At 41.1% G+C, this 21,704-nt stretch overlaps 3 protein-coding genes across 6 annotated transcripts in view; 1 reads left to right on the forward strand and 2 right to left on the reverse strand.

Moving 5' to 3' along the window:
- eipr1 (EARP complex and GARP complex interacting protein 1) overlaps window positions 1-342 on the reverse strand; it is a 29,465-nt gene extending 29,123 nt beyond the window's left edge. For all 3 annotated transcript variants that reach the window (XM_077538136.1, XM_077538138.1, XM_077538135.1), the window contains exon 1: window positions 184-342. In XM_077538136.1, coding sequence (XP_077394262.1) covers window positions 184-225 — 42 coding nt within the window. In that variant the 5' untranslated portion in view covers window positions 226-342. The remainder of the gene's footprint in view (window positions 1-183) is intronic.
- Window positions 343-447: 105 nt separating this feature from the next.
- trappc12 (trafficking protein particle complex subunit 12) lies at window positions 448-18,504 on the forward strand. Of its 2 annotated transcripts, none has more exons than XM_077538133.1 (12): window positions 448-534; window positions 945-2,244; window positions 3,076-3,192; window positions 8,335-8,448; window positions 9,135-9,273; window positions 11,567-11,679; window positions 12,399-12,471; window positions 13,519-13,592; window positions 14,885-14,983; window positions 15,147-15,250; window positions 16,761-16,848; window positions 16,924-18,504. In XM_077538133.1, the coding sequence occupies exons 2-12, from the start codon at window positions 961-963 to the stop codon at window positions 17,164-17,166; spliced, it is 2,448 nt and encodes an 815-aa protein (XP_077394259.1). In that variant the 5' UTR covers window positions 448-534; window positions 945-960; the 3' UTR covers window positions 17,167-18,504. The 2 variants fall into 2 exon arrangements, with proteins under 2 accessions (XP_077394259.1, XP_077394260.1); XM_077538134.1 differs by having other exon boundaries at window positions 16,779-16,848.
- Window positions 17,477-20,244, reverse strand: adi1 (acireductone dioxygenase 1). The gene is made up of 4 exons (XM_077538139.1): window positions 20,038-20,244; window positions 19,502-19,621; window positions 19,135-19,314; window positions 17,477-18,996 (listed from the first exon to the last, which is right to left on the reverse strand). The coding sequence occupies exons 1-4, from the start codon at window positions 20,158-20,160 to the stop codon at window positions 18,880-18,882; spliced, it is 540 nt and encodes a 179-aa protein (XP_077394265.1). The 5' UTR covers window positions 20,161-20,244; the 3' UTR covers window positions 17,477-18,879.
- Between the last annotated feature and the right edge of the window lie 1,460 nt (window positions 20,245-21,704).

Here is a 21,704-nt window from a genome sequence, read left to right on the forward strand (position 1 = left end):
ATTCACAGATGCAACACAGAAGGGACTTTAGATACAGCTCAATTGCATGACAGTAAATCGAAAACACGACATTAAAAAACATGCATCGCAAAAACTGTGTAAATGAAAATGGAATACAGAAAAGGAAAATGGTCCTTTTCGCAAGCAAAAAAGGCAAAAGTAATGTCCCCGTAAGATGCATACCTGGAACTCAAGACCATAAATGACGGGTGCGTCGTCTTCCATTTTCAATGAACTGTTGAATGGGTAGGTTTAGATAACATAAACAAGACGAGGGAGTGAACACATTCATTCGTTTTCAACGTTTCTACCACTTCCGCGATTCTGATTTTAGTACGGTCGCGTCTCCAAACGGAATACGTAACAAATGTTATTCAACGTTGAATACGTTATAAAATTAGCGTAATTTAATTCGGGAATATCTCATACGTCATCAACGAGATTTGGTCACATCGGGACGCCGTACACGAATCTTCCGGATAGAAATGGGAACCGCTCATGCGCATTGAAGTTGTATGGTTGAGCCTGTGAAAGGTAAGAATTTGTACCCGTGTTGTATTTATGTTGAATCGTTTGACTTCTGTTATCATAAACCTGAGTCTGCGACTATTATATGCCTTTATAACTCATTGCAACTATTCCTGAAGCCAAAAAAAAGCACTCCTTGCAAACAGCTGCGTTTTTTTTTTTTTTTACCGGTAAAAGCGTTAGCAAAAGAGCTAAATGACATCAATGCTTTTGCGACTTATTGGTTACGATCACGTTACTTGCAAGAAAAGTACTGTACATGTTAACTTAAGTTCTCGGATCTGAAATATAATGATTAAAGTGCTTACTGTGATAGCAACTCTTCTCTCGTGCTAACCACGTCAGTGCTATAGTTTGTCTTTACCTATTTATTTATTTTTTTAATTACTGACATATGTCTTTCGATATGGTTTAAGATTCGAAAAGCAGTAAATGGATTGTGAGGAGGCTCCAGCCCAGCGGCCAGTCACTTTGGACATCACGGTAGAGGATGTCACCCAGGAGGCTCCATCCGCAGACCCTCCAGAGTCAACCGGCAGTCGGACTCATGCCAGAGACAATATCTTGCCACAGGGAGAGAGCATCGACCTGGGGGGAGATTTTGCAACACCTCAAGGCGACAGCAGCGCTTCGCCATCAGAAAGCCTGATGGACAAGCTCAATGACCAAATGATGGAGAGTGTCATTATCTCTGATTCTCCTAATAACAGTGAGGAGGACGAGGTTGCTCCGATGGATTCATTCCTTGATGGTGGCATCGATGAGGTGAATGAAAGCTACACATCACGTGACGCCGAGGAACAAACCGACTGCTTACAGATTATGAGTGAGACGGAAGTTTCAGATGTACAGCAGAATGAATATTCTGAGAAAAAAGAGGAGACAAAAGATGGGGCAAATGCAAGAGATTCCCAATTATCTCACGCCGACACAAAGAGTCCAGCTAGTCTCGGAAGTGACGAACCAGTGTTGGAAAAAGGGACAAATGTCAAAGATGAGCCTGTGCCAGTGTGCACTATATTTAGCCAGAGCAAGCAACCAAATTCACTGATACCTGACGGATTCCAGCCCACCCTGATCAAGTCCCCCAGTTTTAGTATGGGGAGTGGTGGGGGAAGTGATGAAGCGGTAACTCTCAGCAAGTTGACCATTCCACTCGTATGCCAGCCCAGCCCTAGCCTCAGCAAATTCTTCACTGACAATGGACAGGCCAATCCAGCCTCTGACTTCTTTGATTCCTTCATGGCCCCTTCCTCCTTCATCTCAGTGTCCAACCCCAATGCAGAGATCTCACCGGGCCCAACTGCAACACCAACAGCCGCAAACCCCCGCCAGCTCTCTTCTAGCCCCTCCTCCTGTGACACTCCGGGTGCTCCCACTCCTCATTCAGGACACAATTCTGTCCCTCCCGAGTTCACAGCCAAGCCTCAACTTTCTCCATCCCAATTATTACCATCTTCAAGTCAACCTCCCGCCTCATCTCCAGTCACTCGGCCGCAGCAGCCTTTCAACCAGCTTCAGGCGGTGTTCTCAGGAAGTGACGATGCATTTGCAACGGCGCTGAGCCTGAGCGAGGTGGACAGACGCCATGACGCATGGTTGCCGTCTGAGGAGACAAGGAAGTCGTTGGTCTCCATGGCCGCACAGCAGAATAGCCAAGCATATTCGGAGGGTAACAGACTCACCATGCCGGGTCTCAAGTTTGACAACCTTCAGGTAAGAAAAATAATTTACTAGAAATGCATTATCAGCGCCGAATTTCAGCATTTTATGAATATCTGCGTCTTCCTTTTTTTTTTTCCCCCATATGCATTTGATGGCCGATAATAGATCAATTTAAAACTGTGTTTACTTTAGAGAACTATTTATTTAAATTTTAAGTTAATTTTATAAAGGATGTTGCTGACCCTGAGAACTTTCTGCTCCTTCTCGTTTTACTTGAACGGAAAACTAAGATAACGAAAAATGTAACATTTCAGAAATTTTGGAAACATTTATTTACTGTGGAAAAAAATAGGAAGCTATTTACTTGTTAAGGGGATGTCAACCTCCAAAGTTCTTACTTGATAATATGTACAATGTAGCCCCATTAGTCTAAATATGGTATTCTGGTTAATATTGCGTTAGTGGAATATGAGATAAGTAGCAAAATGCAACCGCTTTTATCCATCTCAGGGGGCGGCCATTTTTCCACTTGCTGTCGACCCTGATTGAAAATTACATCACAGTTGCTCAGGTCGCAGGTAACAACCAATCACAGCTCAGCTTCAGAAAACAGGTGAGCTGTGATTGGTCGTTGCCCGAGCCCTTGAGCAACTGTGATGTCATCTTCAGTCGACAGCAAGTTGCAAAACGGCCGCCCCCTGAGATGGCATTATTTTAAAATGTCACTTATGTGCTGTATGTCAAATAATTTACACCAAAGCTCCATTAACACATTTAACTTAAATTTGAATCACAAATCAACAACGCTATGCCATAAGCTTGAATTGTTTTGTTACTTCTTTTGACTCGTATGTCACTGCATTTTGTACATTTTGCCCACAGGGTGATGCTGTGAAAGATTTAATGCTTCGATTCTTGGGGGAGCAGGCGGCCATGAAGCGACAAGTTCTCACCGCCAACTCTGTGGAACAGTCCTTCCCGGGTCTCAAGCAGCTCATTGTAAGTTTGTTGATGCACTGCTAATCTACTACTTAGTGTTCTGAAGAAGAATGACACGACGAACTGTGGGAAAGTTCATCCACTGACAATTGCTTCCGACAAATTAACCTCATATTCCCTTTTGAAGAATGCTGTAATGAATTGTAGATTTTGTTTTGGCACTTAAAGAGGCCGCCTGGAACGGCAAGGTGAAAATATTGATTGTGGATTAGTTTTGTGTATGTGCTGTGCAGCAAAGAATATAGATGGAAAATAGAAGCTGTTTGGCTGACGTGGTTTTCTAACATGTCGGATATCTCCCACCGCCTCCCCCTTTGCCTACGGTGGTGTTATGGCGTCTAATGGCTTGGGGGACAAATACTTTTTTTGAGTTGTCAATTTTTGTGACAGTAGTCAACCACTGGAAGTGCTCATCTGCTGGGTGATGGCAGTATGAAGCGCGGATGAGTGACATTGTTGAGGATGGGCTGTAGTTAAGTCAGATGCCTCTGCTCCACTGCAGCTTCCACACAGTGCAGCTGCACTATGACCTCTGAACATGGAGTCCTGATGATCCTGTTCAGCTGTGTGTGTTTGCTCCTTGGTGCAGTCCCCACAACACACCAGGGACTACATCATTGCAGAAATCAAACATGGCCAGTCTTTTCAGGAAGGTGTTCACAGACCACTACAGTTTATTGTCCAGTTTGCAGCCTAAGGTACTCCCAACAACTTTCACATTTACTCTCAATTTTTATTGGCTGCATAGGGGGAGTACAATCTCCTTGGTCCTCCTCATTGGTGTTGATCTGTAATTTGATTTGTCTTATAACAACCAATCAAAGTCCTTGATGAGATGAGACATATGTCCCCGGTACTCACCCTGCTTGGGGTCAGCATCACTGCTGACAGACGAGTTCAAGGTCGGCAGGGAGTTAAAGTGGTTGAATTTGTGGGTTAATGGCCTTTTTATTGTTCCCCCTAAATAGTGGGATCACATTTCTTTTGACTGAAAAAAGTATTTCACATCACTGGAAAAAAAGGTTGAGAACCACTGATTTAAAACATGTCCAACAATGAACAACGAAGAGAAAGCGCAGTGTAGGAAGGAAGGGGTGAAGGGGGGAGACGGAGAGCTGGAAATCCACTCAGCTCACAAGTTCTTCTCTCCTGCTGTAGCCATGCATTATGCATAGGACTGCTGTGCATATTTTACAGGCCTTCTGGACTGGGTTATCACATGCTCATGCATGCGCGCGCACACACACGAACGTGCACGCAAACAATGCACTATGCAAGATGTACATACTGTAACTAGGTATGTATGCCAATCATTGTTTGCAATCGGTGTAGGTGGCTCCTGAAAGCCTAAGGCAAAAATAATGGTGCACTACATCGAGCCAGAAAGCTAGCATTGGCCTGAAGCAGAGATGTCAAGAAATGACAGGCAATGTAAAAAAAAAAAACGGTGCACTTGCGTGTGTGTGCGCGTGCGTGTGTGTGAGTGTGTTTGGGGGCGGGCTGCAAATATTGTAAAATGTAGCAAGCACAAAGTCAAAATTCGGGTGGCATTTTGGTGGTACTAACCTTTGTTCAATATTATTTGTGAAAATGCATTGTGTTCCAAATTATTATTATAACATGAACGGAACAGAAAAATAAAAGGGATGTAAGATGGGTAGATTGTGCAGGGGCAGGGATGGACTTTGGTAACGCAACTGTGGTAAGACATTTTTTTTTTTTTTTTCAGGAACATCCCGATCATAGCTTGCATGTACCATTTTAAAATACTGCTCCATATTCCCTTTCTTTGCCATTGCCAGCGTAGCTTTGCAGATCAAACAAACAAGCAATAAACCACAACAAAAACATCATCATGGCTCCGATTGCTAGCTGCAAGGGACTGCTGACTGCTGTCAACTTTATGGCATGGAGTTCACATGGAGTTGTAGGTTAAAGGGGATCTTTTTAATTCAACTTATAAACAGCGTCTCGGAATCGTGTTGGTAAGTTGAGGACTACCTGTATATGTGGAGCCTCAAAAAGTTCCCCAAGTAAGAACACCAGGGGTCGCTGTTTTTCTGTTGCAACACGTCAGTAGATTCACTCAATTTAGGTTTGCGCCTTAAGTTGCATTCATTTACGTAGCTCGGTTGTGCGTCAGCTCTTAAGTAGCTAGCTTAGGCTTATAATGGAATGTTAGTTACCTTGTTCCAACCTATTTACTGTCCATTACCATATGGGAACACTGTACTGTATGTCTAAGTACCATATGGAAAAATCCAAATAGGATATATCAAAGGTCGGCTACTCTTACATCCTACATGTTGTCTTATTTGGAAGGTGAACATTTTGCAAATTAGGTCCAATTATGTCAAACTTGCATTACAAATAACACGAGTCATTTTTGTCTTCGTTTTTTGAAACATTCACAATGATACAGGGACAATAGAAACATTCTTTTTAGTGCAAAGACAAATGTTCACTCTTTATTTTTTTGGGGAGGGAGTGACGATGAGGATGTGGACTGGTGGCTCTGACGCCATCTTTCGTAGTGCTCTCAATGAGAGTCTCAGAGGCAAAAAAAAAGTGGGCCAAGCTGTTATTGTTGACAACCACACCATTAAAACTATCTAACAGTCCACTAGTCAATCAGCGGTTCATATTACCCAGAGGAGTGTCCCTTACAACTTGGACTCTGTGCTGAACCATCTTTGGGAGTGTTATGTTGAGTTCTCTTAAAAGCCACAAGCTACTTTTCATAATATATTACACCAGTTTTGTGTCTCAGCATCTCTCTGTGGTACTGTTGGAAAAGTCCAGCCATTGCCGGTGGGAGGAATGATGGCTGATGTGTGAAGTTCATATCAGTAAAGTAGGGAACCATCCCCCAGCTTGAGGGCAGTGTTTTGTCCCCTCGGTTCAAGTGTCTGAACACCCACTACACGGGCTTCAAAGCGAAGATGGCCTCAGTTGCAATCACTGTCCTCCAAGTGTGTCATAATACTAAAGTTTTTTCCCCCCCCTCTTTGTGTAATGCTGGATCTTTATTGGAGTTGCATGGGATTGGGAGCTCTGTATTAACCAAAGCTGAGTGGAGAAGGTCTTTTTAAGTTTGGGTTGCCTGGAGGCTTCCGGTCTGGTGGGAAGATATGTGGGCGTTCGTTTGTTCACAAAGCATTGTAATGCAGGGCAACTTATCAAAGTCAAAAGCACACCAAACATGTGACTTGCAGCACAATTAAGAAGGCTCATCCCTTTTAATCACGTGACAAATATTAATAATTGTTTGTGCATGTAAAGGTTGACTCACTTTCCGTAACACTGTATTAGATAAATATTGCCTGCCATTTTGGGGCAAGTCACCACGGACAATTTGTAGGATAATTGATTGCTATGAATTAATTTGGTCAGAATGTATACTCATCAAGGCTACATTTGTCACTATCCCATGGAGGTCTCAGAGAAAGTGGGCGTGTGTTTAGTTCGCAGAGGCGGTGCGGGGTGGGTTCGCACTTTATGATGTCATAAAGTGAGCACTTGCCCGTTTTCTCAGGTTGGGAGGGGCTGGTGCTTGGAGAGCAGAATGACCTAGAATTTCTCATAGAGGAAAACACCACTTTGGTCATGTTTTTGGTGAGGAATTAGCATTTTAACACTGTTATATGCTCCAAAAGTTTTTTTTTTTTTTTCATGTTTCAGTCCTTTTAAGATATGTTGAAACTCTTAAATGTGTTTATTGCAGAAGCGACTAAATTTATATGCACACCCACAACTCTAGTGAGGATAAGTGGTATAGAAAAATAAACGTATCAAAGCGGGCCAATAAAAAAATAATAATAAAAATTCTTATGGGTATTGTCAATAGAATTGTTCTGTTGGACTGCAGTATCCTATTATGTTGACACTTCAACTGTAATTTGACTTGTTTTGGTTGAGACTGAATTGGAAAGTCCATAAGTCCCTGCACTGAACTTTTGAGTTCACTTTGACTCTGCCTGGTGCTTCCCTTGCAGCTCTTCTGGCTCCCCTCTTCTTTCCACGTTGCCACCCACTGATTCTTGCTTCCATCATGTAGCTTTTTTGGCAATTTTATTTTATTTTTTTACCTGATTCCAGTGTTGATTTCTTCACTCTGTTGCTTGACATGCAGTTTTGTGTGTGGTGTCATGTGCAAAATATTGTACATGCTGGATGTTTTTTACCCTCTGTCCATTTTGCTCCAGCACCAAGAAACACATGCACATGCTAATTTGATGCATTCCAGCAGGGCAATAGTGTACTCAGGAATGCAGGTAAGGTGTGTATTTTGTATTTTAGAGGGGCTGCAGCTGCTTTGACCATCCAGGCTGCCTTCTTGTTTTCAGCTTCATTTCCCACCCTAATGAAGATTCAGAGGCGCCCTAGCAACTGACACTCGGCAGAAAAAGAGGGCGGGTGAACGAAAGGCCTACAGTAATGCAGCAGTAAAATAAAATATATGATATAAGGAAGGGGGCATAAGGGAGAGGGAAATGACCAACATGGAGAGTAGCAAAAGTTGATTTAAGGTTGAAATATACAAAAGGAAATGGCAGGGGGAAAAAAAAAAGAAAGAAGAGTCAGGGATTGAGGAGGACAAAGTCGGTACTACTAGGTAGTGTGAGAGGAATTCTACAGCACCTGCTTTCTAGTGACAAATGCATATCCAACCACTAAAGACCTGGAGAGTCAACCTTTTTGTGTTGTTTTTGTTTTTGTGTTATGAACTGACCTCTGACCTCACAAGTCCGTGATCTGTGCAGAGTGCAGACCAGCCAAGTCACTAGTCAAGCTTGTCACCAAATTCATCCAGTTACTGTATATTGTTATGAGCTCTGTATTGTGTACTGATGACTTCCTAAAAACTGTTCCCACAAATATGGAAGCATATCATTTTTTGTAAGTTTTGTCGTTACCAATCTTTAACAGAAAAAAAATGTTGAGCATGGGAAACTGACATCCATCACTCAGGACATCCCACAAGTTGGTTGATGTCCAACCTTTCACCAACAGCAACTTATAAATAGAAGTTTAGCCTATTTCAATTTTGACTTTCATTGAAACATAAAGCTTCATATTATTCTTATGACTTGAGATGTGATTGTAATGACTCAGAGGCTTATTGTCTCCCCTCCGTTACAGAGCAGTAAGAACTGGCGTGCAGCAGTTGATCTGACAGGACGTCTTTTGACAGCTCATGGCCAGGGATATGGAAAGGCTGGACAGCCAACTTCCCATACTGCTAACTCGCTACAGGTAGGATGCAAACAACTGTTAGTGTTTCTGTCTGTGCTCTGAACTCAGAAATGGCATCGGTTAACAATACACATCTATTAATTTGGTTAGTGAAATACTTGAATACTAATAAGCGAAGTGCGCATCTCCAATTCAAGGTGCATTATGGGTAGCGGCGTGGTGCATTGTGGGTAGGCAAAACTACCAAACAGTCATTGAAAATGAATTGGATCCGATGGAATCGGCTCTGATAGAAACGTTTCAACGGCTGTAAAGTTGCTGTTTTTTTATGAACATGCATAGCATGTGGTTTACTGACATCGGGGAAGTTGACTTGCAAGCCTTAGTTTAAAGTGTACAGTTAGGCAAAGATTGTCACCACTTTAATCTCCGCCATTCAAATTGATAGGGTAGTTGGTCGCCTCGTTTTTTTCACTCGCGCATGCGCAAACTTAATGCGCGCTTTGCTTATTATGCACATGTAGTTAAAAATAGCAAACAGTATATATATATATATATATATATATATATATATATATATATATATATATATATATATATTTTTTTTTTTTTTTTATATATTTTTTTTACAGTGAAGTATTTGCCCTCTTTTCAAATTGCTGTCTTTTGAACTTTGTGTCCGTATATATACTGTTGAAAGATGTAGTGTATGTTTGTCTTTTTTTTTTTTTTTTTTTTTTTTCCAGCTTTGGTTTGTGCGTTTGGCCCTTCTCACCAAGCTGAACCTTTTCCAAAATGCTGAGCTGGAATTTGAACCTTTTGGTGATCTGGATCAACCGGACCTCTTTTATGAGTACTACCCAACTGTATATCCCGGGAGAAGAGGTATACACACACGCACACACAAAACACACCCAGCTTGGCGTACACTTGTTTGTTATTTGTTTGGTCACCAAATAATGATGAATTTCCATAAATACTGCTTGCAATGAATTTCTAGTTGTCATTTTGCATACATGTGAATTAACTTGCCAGTACTGTAGATAGATAATAATAATGTGTCTATGTAGCGTCCTCCTCATTCGCCCCTTGGGGCATGAGGTGTTCAGATAGTTTTACGTAAATGTATTTACTAACGGCCGACAAATTTGTGCAAAAATGTTTGTTTGAATGTTTTGACATATTACTATTAACCGAGCTTAACTCAGTTTTTACTCATTGTGTCAGAAATGTGCTCTTAAAATATTTTAAAGATGCTTGAGGCTCATTTGCAGCACGTGCTAATGCATCACTAAAAATTAGAGTAATGTTTGAGTGAATATGTTGTTTTACTATGTTAGACAGTAGAGAATCAATTTCCAGCAGTTGTCCAGCATCCTTGGATGGATTGTGTTTGACCTCTTGAGAGTCCACAACAAGATGATTTATTGTAGGCCAAATATGAAAATTGTGAGGAATTTACATCAGATGGACATAACAAAAATGGTGTTGAAAACATGCAGAGAAAGTCAGAAAAAAAAAAAAAAAGACCGAAAGTTTACAGGGAAGTTAAGTTTCTATCAGACGGTCCTTGAGAAGCTTGAACAACTCCACTTGTCTGCAGCAACTTTTTGCTTTTGTTGGTTCTCATTTTACACGCATGAATTGCTCTCTAATGTATTCCGATTACTTAGTATCTGCTTTACCCCTCGAGCAACTCCAAGAAAAAAAAAAAAATAGATAGAACTGCACACACATCCTTTAAAAAGACAGCACCGCTTGAATTTCCTTTGCTCAATATTAACTTTTGTTCGCAAACGAACTGGCACAAGCTTTGATTTTTGGCCTCGTTTATCAAGCGTTTCTTCAGCCTAATGCTTGTATTGACAATGTATTGTCATGATTAAACACCTTAAATGCCTGAAGAGGTGGCTGCCCATGTGCTACTTGCCCTCTAAAGAGTTTCGATATGAGTAGACAAAAAAACGTTATTCATTTGTGCAGTTGCATATCTTACTCCTTTATGCATTAAGGCAGGGTACACACACCAAGAAAATTAGGGATGTTATTGTCCCGATGTTGTTTGTTTTTGTTTATTCATTTTTCCTTTCGGACATGTCATTGTCTTGATTCATACATTGTTAGATAAATACAATGCGGCACAACATTGTCATTCAGTTTTTTCCCCTTCCCGTATGAGCATTTCTTGTAAGATTGTCCGATTTGTCCTGAAATACGGTCCAAATCGAGTCTGAGCCGTCGGCCCAATCTTGAATATTAAACGTGTTCCATACTTAAGACCAACAATCTTTACGTGTTGCGGAGAAGCCGACTACTCTCAAGCTATTTGACTCCATGGACTGTGAACATGAACGGAATGTAGCCAATATAAATGATAAATAATAAAATATATACTCATTGCCAATTTTTTGATAAAAGTGGATCCCCAGAGACTGCAGGAAGTATTTTCCAAAGCAAGTCTTTTCTTGCCGACATCAGCATCTTACATCTTTGTGTGGTGTTCTTTGTTGAGATTATCAGAATAGATCATAGACTATGCAACCAAACCTGTTTAAATGCCTGATTTTATATCTTTGTGTTGGGTTTGTCACAGATTAAAAAAAAATAAATTGAAAAAAAAAAAAAAGTTGATGTGTGTACGAATCATAAGTCCTACAAAACAATCCTTTTTCATATACCGGTGCTTTTAAGCTGAACGTGCTTCCGTTCCAATACTTTTGGAGTATGTCCAGATCAGGTGAAAGTGACAACTAAAGATGGACCAGTTAGTAATCTTAAGATTTGATGACTGCATCAAAGAACCCCCAGTCGAAGCCAAGGGACTTGCCTGAATGTCGGTTCGTCTGCAATATGTGCGTGTGAAAGATGTTGAAAAAGACACGGAAAGATGAAGCGCGGCGATGAGTGATTGTGCTGTGCAGCGTTCAGAGAGAACGATGAGAGGGTTTAATAAGCAGCCATACATAGCTCAATGCCATCTGTAGGTTCCTGCCTCCAGGGCGCTCTGTGTGTGTGTGTGTGTGTGTGTGTGTCTGGGTTTGCATTTTCATCATGTACCTTTTGTTTCCTCTTCCCTCTTCTCCTGCAATGTCCTCACCCCACCCCATCTCTGATCTCCCCTATCCCCCGTCTCCGTCTCCTTTTTTTTTTTCCCCCTCCATCCTTCCCTCCCTAACAGGCTCCATGGTGCCGTTCTCCATGCGGTTACTGCATGCCGAGCTTCCCCAGCACCTGGCTAAGCCCCAGGAGGCTCTGGACCGCCTGCACAATCTCAAAACTGCCTGCCTCACAGTTAGTATTTGAACAAACGAGCAGCGCCCAGATGGACGTAAAGTTCTGCACTTACATTAACTCATTTGCTCCCAATAACGTGTAAATATGTTTTTTTTATGTTTTAAGTGTCCCAAAGACGTATTTGTACGTTTTTTTGTTTGTTTGTTTTTGTTATGCTAGAGCATACAGAAGACTTTGATGCAGCCTGCAAAGAACGGTTGCAGAAATGGTAGTTATTACACAAACGGCCAGCAGGTGGCAGCAGAGCAAAAGAGATCAACCCGGGCCATCTAGAAAAAAAGCTAAATTACTTACAATTTTAAATAGATTTGTGAAAACTGATTAAACTTAGCTCTTTTCTAATGCTGCAAAACGGAAACTGATAGAAACATACTTTTTTTATTTTCCTGATGAAAGACGAGAATTTAATCTTTTTTTTTTATAGGTTCCATGCTTTATAGCAATAGAACACAATATTCTGTTAGCCTTGCTAAATCAGTCAAAATTCAGTCAAACAGTCGGGAGCGAACGGGATTGCTTTTGTCAAAATGGCTGGGAGTGAATGAGTTAAAGACTGCACACCAAAAAAAAAAAAGCACATTACCCAGACAAATACTCAAGTCAACCTTTGTAAACAAAGAAATATGGTCAGATTTTAGCATCATCGACTATGCTGATTGCAGTACAAACAGAACTCCGACAGTGCTGCGCAAGCATTGAAACCGTTTCTTCTGTAGATCCTGGCCAATTTGGAGAAAGGCTTGGCCGAGGATGGCGGCGTGATCACCTTAACAGAGGAGAATCGGCGAGGTAAGCGCACACATGCTCACTCAAGCAGACTTTAGGCTGCAGACCTGGCCCCAGGCCCAGACTGCATCACACATTGGGGGAAAGTGAGGCCACGGACCCCGCTGGGAAATACACGCACGCGCAAACAAGCACTGAAGCACACCTGGTGCGCTACTGCGGCGTACCGCCACTAAATACACGCACACGTTGTCCGCCACGCAAACACATCGATGTGTGCTCTTAAAAGTGTTTAGCGCCTCACTGCTTTCGTACTCTCGCTGAATATCAAGACAGTTGCTGCAGCCCGGCCAGCAGAACAGATCAATGCACATCAGTCTTAGCCAAGCTACTAGCATCTGCGCACGTGCTCGGGAATGAAACAGGCGGTATAGACTGTAATCACCACTTTTTTTTCACGACCTCTCGTCCTTCAAAAGTCTGCAAACTAACAATAAATCTCTTTGCAGGCTGCTGTCAGCTGATTTTTATTTATTTTTTCTTAAGCTCAAGAAGCGATTTAAGCAAGGTTCATCTTAAGCCGTGAAAAACAAGACGCCAGTTGCTAAATGTAGCAAGATCGACTTGCTTATAATTGGGGGAAAATGTCAGGATAGTGAGCGTGAACGTATGCGCCAGTGCTGCCAGTTGGTGTAATAGCTCTGCCCTCTTTCTCTCTCTCTCTCTCTCTCTCTCTCCTCTCCCTGCCCACACAGACAGCCGACAGTCAAGTCAATAACACAGGGGCATGCCTTCGCACATCAGACCCCCACTGAGTGATTAGCTCCCCTCCCCAACACACACACTCACAGGTGTGCTGCCATGAATAATAATAGGCCTGTACAGAAGCTCTTCCACGGGGGGCACTGTCTGAGGGAAAGAAGAAAAGTGCCGCAGTGTCTTCCCTATCGCCTCCCCTTATCATAAAAGCCTGGTGTGGAGGAGTAATGCGAGGGAATTAAAAAGAAAATGTATGTGGGCGAAGAGGGTCTCGGAGCAGAGACCCGAAAACAGGAAATCACCCTCAAAACAAGAAAATCACTGCCCTGTGTCCTTTGTTCCTGATTTTAGAATCTGTAAAGCTGTGGAAATCTCGTCTCAGTCGAGTCCTCTATTCCATGGCCAACTGTCTGCTGGTGATGAAGGTACGCATGTTTTAATGTCCTTATACAAGTATGGAAGTCTGTGTGCGTGTGTGTGAGGAAGGGGAGTCACTGGTGTGCGTCTGTGTGAGAGAGAGAAAGAGGGAGAGCGAGAGAGTGCTCTGATGCCAGGCGGGTGGAGGATTCACAGTGAAATCCCCCCAGACTGACCACTAATTGGATTCTTGGTCAGAGAGGGACAGAAGAAAGGGAAGAAGGGTGTGTTTGGGGATGTAAAGAGAGCCACAGTGCCATCTAGTGGCAAGATTGCATAACTGAATAAAACCCTATTTTGATGGTAGGGTATTTCCTCCTTGGCATTCTGAAACATTGTGAACTTTATTGACTGATTAGTATTGATAGAATTAGTATACATATTAAGTGATTAGTATTGTGACATTTTTCGATACTCTTATGTTGGTTAATGAAGCACAGGTTGTGCACCAGTTCTATGAGGAGCAACAATCGCAGTTGGCCAGCATTTATTTTTACCTCCAAACATTTGCCTGTCTGCGTAAGCTATCTGTTCCGCTCGTAAAATGCCAACATCACCCTGAGGATTTATGGAGGTGCAGAGTGTGAATCTAAAATATTGGTTACAAAAACAAAACAAAACTTAAAATGGTTTGTTGTGTGGTACGTGTCAGAAGTCGGGATTCTGAAGTGATTGGGCAAATAACATTTGCGTGGCAACAAATTGAAGCTGAAATCTGATTGGACACTATGAAATGAAGACAAAACACTGTTGTAAATAAATCATAGAAAATGTAGATCTGATAGTGTTTCAAGCCACTGCTGCTAAACTATTCTGCCTCCTTAATAGAAGAGTGGTTCCACATTTGGTACAGACACTTGCCATAATTACATGACAATTTTTGGGTTGCGTCAAAATAAATGTAGAGCACAATTCGAAAGATCCACGAATGCTTTCAAAAATGTGCACACTATAGTGTGTCAGGCCACACATACACAAACGGACCTTTCTGACCTCCCTCCCTGGCCCTACTCGGTAGTCAACTCACTGTGTGAGCAACGCGGAGGTGAAAGTTGGGTCACCTCAACCTGCTATTACTCCGTATGTTTGATTAATGCCCTCTCTCTCTCTCTGCCTGCGCCTCCGCTCGGCTTGCCCTCCACCTGTCTCTTGCCTCCTGCTGCGTCCCTCACCTTTACCTCGTTTGTCTCTAATTTCAGTGCCTTTTTTTAGTTTTTTCCCAAGCTTTCTTCTGCGATCGTCTCGCTTTGGCTTTCTGCGATCTGGAGACTTGTCGAATGTGATCCTTCTCTCGCTGCAGGATTACGTTCTGGCTGTAGAGATCTATCAGTCCATCATCGAGTACGAACCCCAGCAGAGAGCACAGCTGCTCAGTGGCATAGGACGCATCTTCTTGCAGGTTGATGCACCAGCACACATATCATGTCATATATTACGACACGGGCATTGATTTGAAACTTCACATGGAGGTCTTGTGAATGTTAAAAATGATAAACAAAAGCTAAACTAACGGGAAGTCGGGAACACTACTGGGTGTAACGTGTTTTTGTTGCTTTGTTCAGATTGGAGACATTAAAACAGCTGAGAATTATTTCTGTGACGTGGAGAAAACATGCCAGACAACAAACAGCGGTCCCAGCCTCACAACGTGCGTGCTGATGAACAGGTACGTGTGTTGCGGGAGGTTTGTATTGAGCATCTTTGTGCCTCTACTTCTTGAGTTTGCAGATAACTTCCAAAAAGAGCTTGCCCCCGATGCATGATTTAGCACAGATTATAACTCTTGAAAGGGGAAGTCAACCATTTCTTGACAATAATGTGTTAGATTTGACCTCACTAGTGTAAACGTGACATTCAGATTACATTTGTGGAATATAAGTTATGCAGCAAAATGTAGCCTTTTTTTTTTTAATTTTTTTTTTTTATCCATTTTAAGGGCTGGACATTTTTTTTTTTTTTTTTTTTCCTTTTTCTTTTACATTTATTGAACATAGATGAACAATACACATACCAGTCAATCCAAATTACATGAATTCAATCCAAATTACATGAACTCTAGAAAAATAAAAATAAATAAATAAATAAAAAATAAATAAAATTAGGGGAATAAAATAACATTGAGTTAGCTCAGAGTTTGTTTTTTTTTATAATTCTGCATAGACTTTAATTATCAAATGACATTTCCTGTTAATTACAAATTTAAGAGACCAAAGAATAATTGTCAATTTAAATACAAAATAATTTGAATAAAGGTTTTAAGTTTAGACATTTAGATTTATGGATATAAATTTTTACCAACAAAACATAAATTAACCAAATTTGACAATTTCTTGTTCTTAGATGTAAAAAAAAAAAAAAAAAGTGTAAATGTTTTTAGGGGGCGGCCATTTTGCCACTTGCTGTCAATTTAAGATGACATTATAGTTGCTCAAGTCTCAGGCAACGACCAATCACAGCTCACCTGTTTTCTGAAGCTGAGCTGTGATTGGTCATGTGTACCCTGCCTTAAATATTGCCTCGTTTTCACTTGACAGCAAGTGGCAAAATGGCCGCCCTCTGATATTGATAAAAACTGCTGGATTTTGCTGCTTAACTCATATTTCACTAACACAATATTAACCAAAATGCTGTATTTTGACAAGTGTGGCTACATAGAATATATCAAGATTTTTTTTCGACTTCCCGTTAATGAATGTAATTCCCAAATACATTTGAAAGGATCTCACAAAAACTAAATTATTTACCTACATTGGGAATACAGTACAGAAAGCCCACCTGAGCAGCTACTTCCCAAAATGGGAGCCTTGCATATTTGAAATAGTGCTCTGATCATATTAGATTGGCATACATATAGGAAACTTGTAATGACTGACAGCGAGGTAGTTTCTTCTTCAAAACGAAAGCCCAGATCCCCGTCAAGGTAAAGAACATCTGACATGGTGAGCCACAATTGTTATTGTTGGCCTTGTTAGCGCATGCAAGAAGTGGAACTACCAAATCATCTCATCAGTGAATTTGCCAATCAAGACCCCTCAAAATGGACTGCGGAATACTATTTGATTGACAAGATTTACATTACCGCCATCAGTGGTCATGCAGAACACGTTAGATTGTCATACACGCAACGTATCACTCCCATTATACATAAAGCACAACTTGTTTATGTTGATTGCTAGAGCGTTTGTCTACCTCAGTCAGAACAACTATGCTGAAGCGCATGCGTCCTTCAGGGAGGTTTTAAAGATGGATCCAAAAAACCCTGTTGTAAGTCTCGGCCACACTGCTGAATGCAACATGCTCGCCATGATCTTAGCCGGGTTTTTTTCAATTCCTAACAAGGCCAACAACAACGCAGCAGTTTGCCTGCTCTACCTGGGCCGGCTGAAGGAGTCCCTGGGCAAGCTGGAAGGCCTGGTGCAGCAGGATCCGGCCCTCTACCTTCACGAGAGCGTCCTCTTCAACCTGACCACGATGTACGAACTGGAATCGTCACGCAGCACCCAAAAGAAGCAGGCGCTGTTGGAGGCCGTGTCCTGCCGGGAAGGGGACAGCTTCAACACTCAGTGCCTCAAGTTGGTTTGAAAAATGGGGAATGGAGGATTTTTTTTTTTTCCTTTTGCACGTTCTACTGTGTAAGTATCCATCTCCCAAAAATGGGCCTTGCTGTGTTCAGTGCTTGGATTGGTTTCTCAAAATTAAGCATTATGGGTTTTTTTTCCCATTCAAATTAATATTTTGACAAATGGGAAATGGGCTCACTACTTTATATATATATATATATAAAAAAGATAAATGCTTGACTGTTCAGACCATTTTTTTCCCATAACACTTTGAACTGACCTGGTCTGCAAAGCAAATTTTTTTGGAACATTCGACAATAATATAATTGAAATATGCATATTCTTTTTGTTTAATTATCAACCAGTCATTACAAAGACACTTCAGCTCCACCATGTTGACTGTTTGGCCATTGAGTTATTATATGGGCGTATTTGAATGTGTTCCATGTGTTACAAAAGCAGACAGAGGGACAAGCAACATGCTAATCACAGCCTTGATGCTAAGACACATTTGATAAATATTACACTATAATGAATATTCCATTCGATCAAAAATGCAGCAGGTAACAATGTGAAACTTGACAAGGGCATTACGCTGAGACTCGCTATGCTTAAATCTCTAGTCAGCTTGCACTTCATGGGTCTTTTTTTAAAACGTATCCCACACAAGTCAAGTAAAATACTGCATTAGATTAACTATTTAAAGCTACTTGAATAAATGAGATCTTGCTGGGATTTAATAATCTGTACGATGTATGCAAAACCACTGCGATTGTATCGCAATTTCCCCTGAAACCTGTTGTCCATACATACAGAGCATATATTTAAAGTCTACACACCCCTCCTTTTGCAAATGGAAGGTTTTTGTGTACCAATATTTGAAGAGAGAAAGAAAAAGAAAACAGGATAGATAATTTCAACACATGCACACCATTGTGACATATAAACTGCATGAATCATTTGATTAGAAAAATAAAAATAAATATATACATATACTTTTTGAGAGGATAAGTAAAAAATAATGTCAACCAATGTGACATAATGGTCGAAAAGTTTTGAAATTGTCCTGGTGCCTTTTTTCATTTAACATAAAACCTGGCATTTGAACAGGGGGTGTGTAGACTTTATATACATTTCTGTGTATGTGGGCGTGTACACGTGTATACAGTAGGTGTGTGTATATAAATGTGTATATATTGATCCGTGGATGGATATCAAAGTAAACAATGTTATTCTTCAGATTAAATGGTTATTATAATTGCATTCTTAAAAACTTTGATTATGTTGTTTACATATTGTGTTGATCATAATTATGTCAGGAATGTTGTCTTACCCTAATAAAAGAAATGCCAAAAATGCATAGGGATACTCCACAAGCAATCCATACTGACAGTCTTCAGTGATATTTAAAATGACTCATTTGTTTTATGAGTGCGTTTTTTTTTTTTTTTTTAAATGTTTCTGGATTTATATACACTGAACAACAAATATGTAAAAAGCACTGATACTGTGGCTTGGTGATGGAAATTTTTCAGTTACAATTATTTTGCACAATGCAGTTTTTTTTTTTTTTTTTTAAGTACAGTAACATACAGTATTTTAACTGTACGTGTAGCGTAATTCCATTATAATGAACGTGGAAGAATGTCATCACCACGTTCTGATGAGATATCCTACATCGTGTACAACTTGCTGGTTCACATGGCAGACTGCAATCTTATTGATGCACTTTTTTTCAGGATTCCTGCAGAGAAGCCATATATTTCTTTCGTATCTCGTAGTCATCCGCTGGCCTGTTGTAGGCTTTCCACACTGGCTCCCCAATAAACAACCTCATGGCCTTAGTGTAATTCTATGGAGATGGGGGAAACAAACAAATACAAAGAGTATTTGTGGATTACTGGTTGTGGGTTGACTCCAGGACATAAACACAAACATTTACCCATCGATGGTGGAAAAAGTTCGCTCACTTTGAGCTGTCAAGACTTACCAACTCGCCCAAGGTGAAGCGGTGATAGATGCCGGCTGGCAGGGTAATGAGGTCACCCTTCCTCATGGCAATTCTTATCCAGCGGTCCTCTTTGTCCCTGACGTCGAAGTAGGCCTGACCATCGAGGATGTAGCGAATCTCATCGTCCAAGTGCAAGTGTTCCTCAAAGAACATCTTTAACTGATGAGAGACAGAATTTTTCGCCGTTTCATTATCCAACAGCTTAAACGGTAGCTAGTGGTACAAACGCAAATTCCAAGTTGCAAGTCGACCCATCGCTATTTGCAAAAGAAAATCTCTGCCATTATTAGTACATTTCTCATATCTTCTTCAAAACACAACCTTATGGATTAATCTTTCAAGTTACCTTCTCCTCATAATTTGGCAGTGTGTTCTTCTCAATGGTGATGATGTCCATGTAGGAGTAGCCTCGTTCCTTCCTGATCCGCTGCAGTTCTGGGTCTGTTTCATAGATGTCAGCATTCAGCTGCAACAAAAACAATACTGTGCGTCTTAGCTTCTGAATCTGGTCACTGTTGTCTTATGAATGCACTTTTTACAGAATGTCAGGACGAACGTAAAATAATAATAATAATAAAAAAGTTCCCTTAAGTGCACTTGGGGTTATCCTGACATTTCACCCGGAAGCACAAACAGCATCTCTAACTTTTAGCGACTAGTCCATATGGCAACAAGAAGTTGTGAGTTTCTCTCCAGTTGGTAATGATGCCGATAAAAGTGATGTCTACAGACTCAATCTTGCAGTCGTTCTGCAAAAGTTGTTAAAACTGTGTCACCGTCCCACAAATGCACAAATCTTTCAAAGTTCGCTAACTCTTCAGCCCAGCCAGGAAATCATGTGCTAGGAGCACATGATTGTCACGACTGCAGCTTAACAGTTACCTTCCAGTGAAAAACGCCAAGATGTTTTAGCTTTTCCAACGAAACAGGTTGATTCGGGTCGAGCTTGTGCGGCTTTCTCTGGTCTTCGTCGGAGTTGTTCATGTACCAGGCTTCCATCGCCATGTTTACAACCCGCCAACAACAACAACAACACGCAAAAGTGGGTCGCAGAGGAACATGGCTGCCTTTCAGGTCGAGGCGTGGCTAAACGAGGGGTGATCCTAAACGTTTGACTCCACCCACAAGCATTCAAAGCCTTTTTTTTTTTTTTTTTTAACAAAATGGTTTGGACACGCCGTGTGATAACGTCAAGTTTATATTTTTAAACACTATGTAGCATTGAACTAAAAAAAAAAAAAAAAAAGTTCAACCCTCAGTCAGTCGGGGCGGAGCGAACTAAAGGAAGTGGTCGAAACGGCCATTTTGACGCTTCACATTTGTGGGTGGACAGCACGCACGAATTTACATACTGTATAAATAAAGGCTCATCGAGCCACGGAAGCACGTCCGATGTGTTCAGTGGCCTTGAAAATGGGGGAGTCAGCCTTAGTTCTGAGTGTCTCGGCCATTGGGTTCAATGTTTATGGTAAAAAAAACAAAAAAACGTCTTCCACATTACAAAGGAGTTGGGATGGGTGCAGTACTAAATGTTCCCAGCAGAGATCGCACTCCCCGGATGATTGAGGTTAATGTTTGCATTTCTGCCAGTCATTGATTTTTGACATGAAATAAAGTGTTAGAACAATAAACGACCCGTCATAAGTCGGCGCATCATTAATGCCGCCAAGGAAATCATTTAACAAGGAATTTAGAGGTTACAGAATCCGTGCGGATGGAATCAAACGTAATAAAACAGTCAAATGTTGGAAAATCTGTCCACGAGGGAGCGCCACACTAACCTATGCTCACTTTATTGGCTTTTCTGACATTACGATGACCTCTTGTCAGTGTTCCAGATAGATTGAAATAGAGAGTACAGTATCATGTTTGGTCGGTCAAGTGTTGGGGTAGGGGGCATAGAAATTCACAATCTGAATGCCAACGACCGTAACACTGCAAAAACACGTCATTTTGTGACAGTCCTAAAATGCAAATCTAAACTGGATACTTGAGGCCCAAATATATTTCTATTATTATATGTCATTCCTGTCTGTGGTATAGATGGGCATGACAAAAGCTGTTTTGTTGAAGTATGATTTGAAGCAAGCAACCATTAATTAAAAAACAAACAAACTAAAAACCCTGTTAGAGAGAGAATGAAACAAATGGATTAAATTCATAAATTATACAAGGATTCATGCAATGATATTCCATAATTCTGTACTCTTCCATGAATATTTTTCAAGGGAGCAAAACAATTATGGTAATTAGGGTGGCCACAGCTCAAGGGGAAGAGCACACTAACATTGCAAGTATCTGACAGGAGCAACTTTCCAACTTACCCAACCAGGCTGTCATTTTCTTTCCACTTTCAAAGGGGGTCAACAAGGGCATCAAGATGGCGGCCGTGATGACGGAGCTGCTAAAGATCCTGGGAGAATCCTTCCTGGTCTGCATGAAGGCTGGGAACATGCATTCGACACTAGTGGAGTTACATCTAAAGGAAAACGTAAGTAATATTTTGTGATACCGGTGTGGAATAAAAACTACATGTTGTTCTTGGTGTT

This window comes from Festucalex cinctus, chromosome 12, assembly GCF_051991245.1.
Source record: "Festucalex cinctus isolate MCC-2025b chromosome 12, RoL_Fcin_1.0, whole genome shotgun sequence".
Taxonomy (NCBI): domain Eukaryota; kingdom Metazoa; phylum Chordata; class Actinopteri; order Syngnathiformes; family Syngnathidae; genus Festucalex; species Festucalex cinctus.

Bases quoted from the DNA above. Each gene is read 5' to 3' on its own strand.
- trappc12 (XM_077538133.1), top strand. From the start codon at position 961: ATGGATTGTGAGGAGGCTCCAGCCCAGCGGCCAGTCACTTTGGACATC. The intron at 9,274-11,566 runs GTATACACACAC...CCTCCCTAACAG, and splicing joins TGTATATCCCGGGAGAAGAG to GCTCCATGGTGCCGTTCTCC. The intron at 16,849-16,923 runs GTAAGTCTCGGC...ATTCCTAACAAG, and splicing joins TGGATCCAAAAAACCCTGTT to GCCAACAACAACGCAGCAGT.
- adi1 (XM_077538139.1), bottom strand. From the start codon at position 20,160: ATGGCGATGGAAGCCTGGTACATGAACAACTCCGACGAAGACCAGAGA. The intron at 19,622-20,037 runs GTAACTGTTAAG...TTTTTGTTGCAG, and splicing joins TTGGCGTTTTTCACTGGAAG to CTGAATGCTGACATCTATGA. The intron at 18,997-19,134 runs GTAAGTCTTGAC...CCATCTCCATAG, and splicing joins GCTTCACCTTGGGCGAGTTG to AATTACACTAAGGCCATGAG.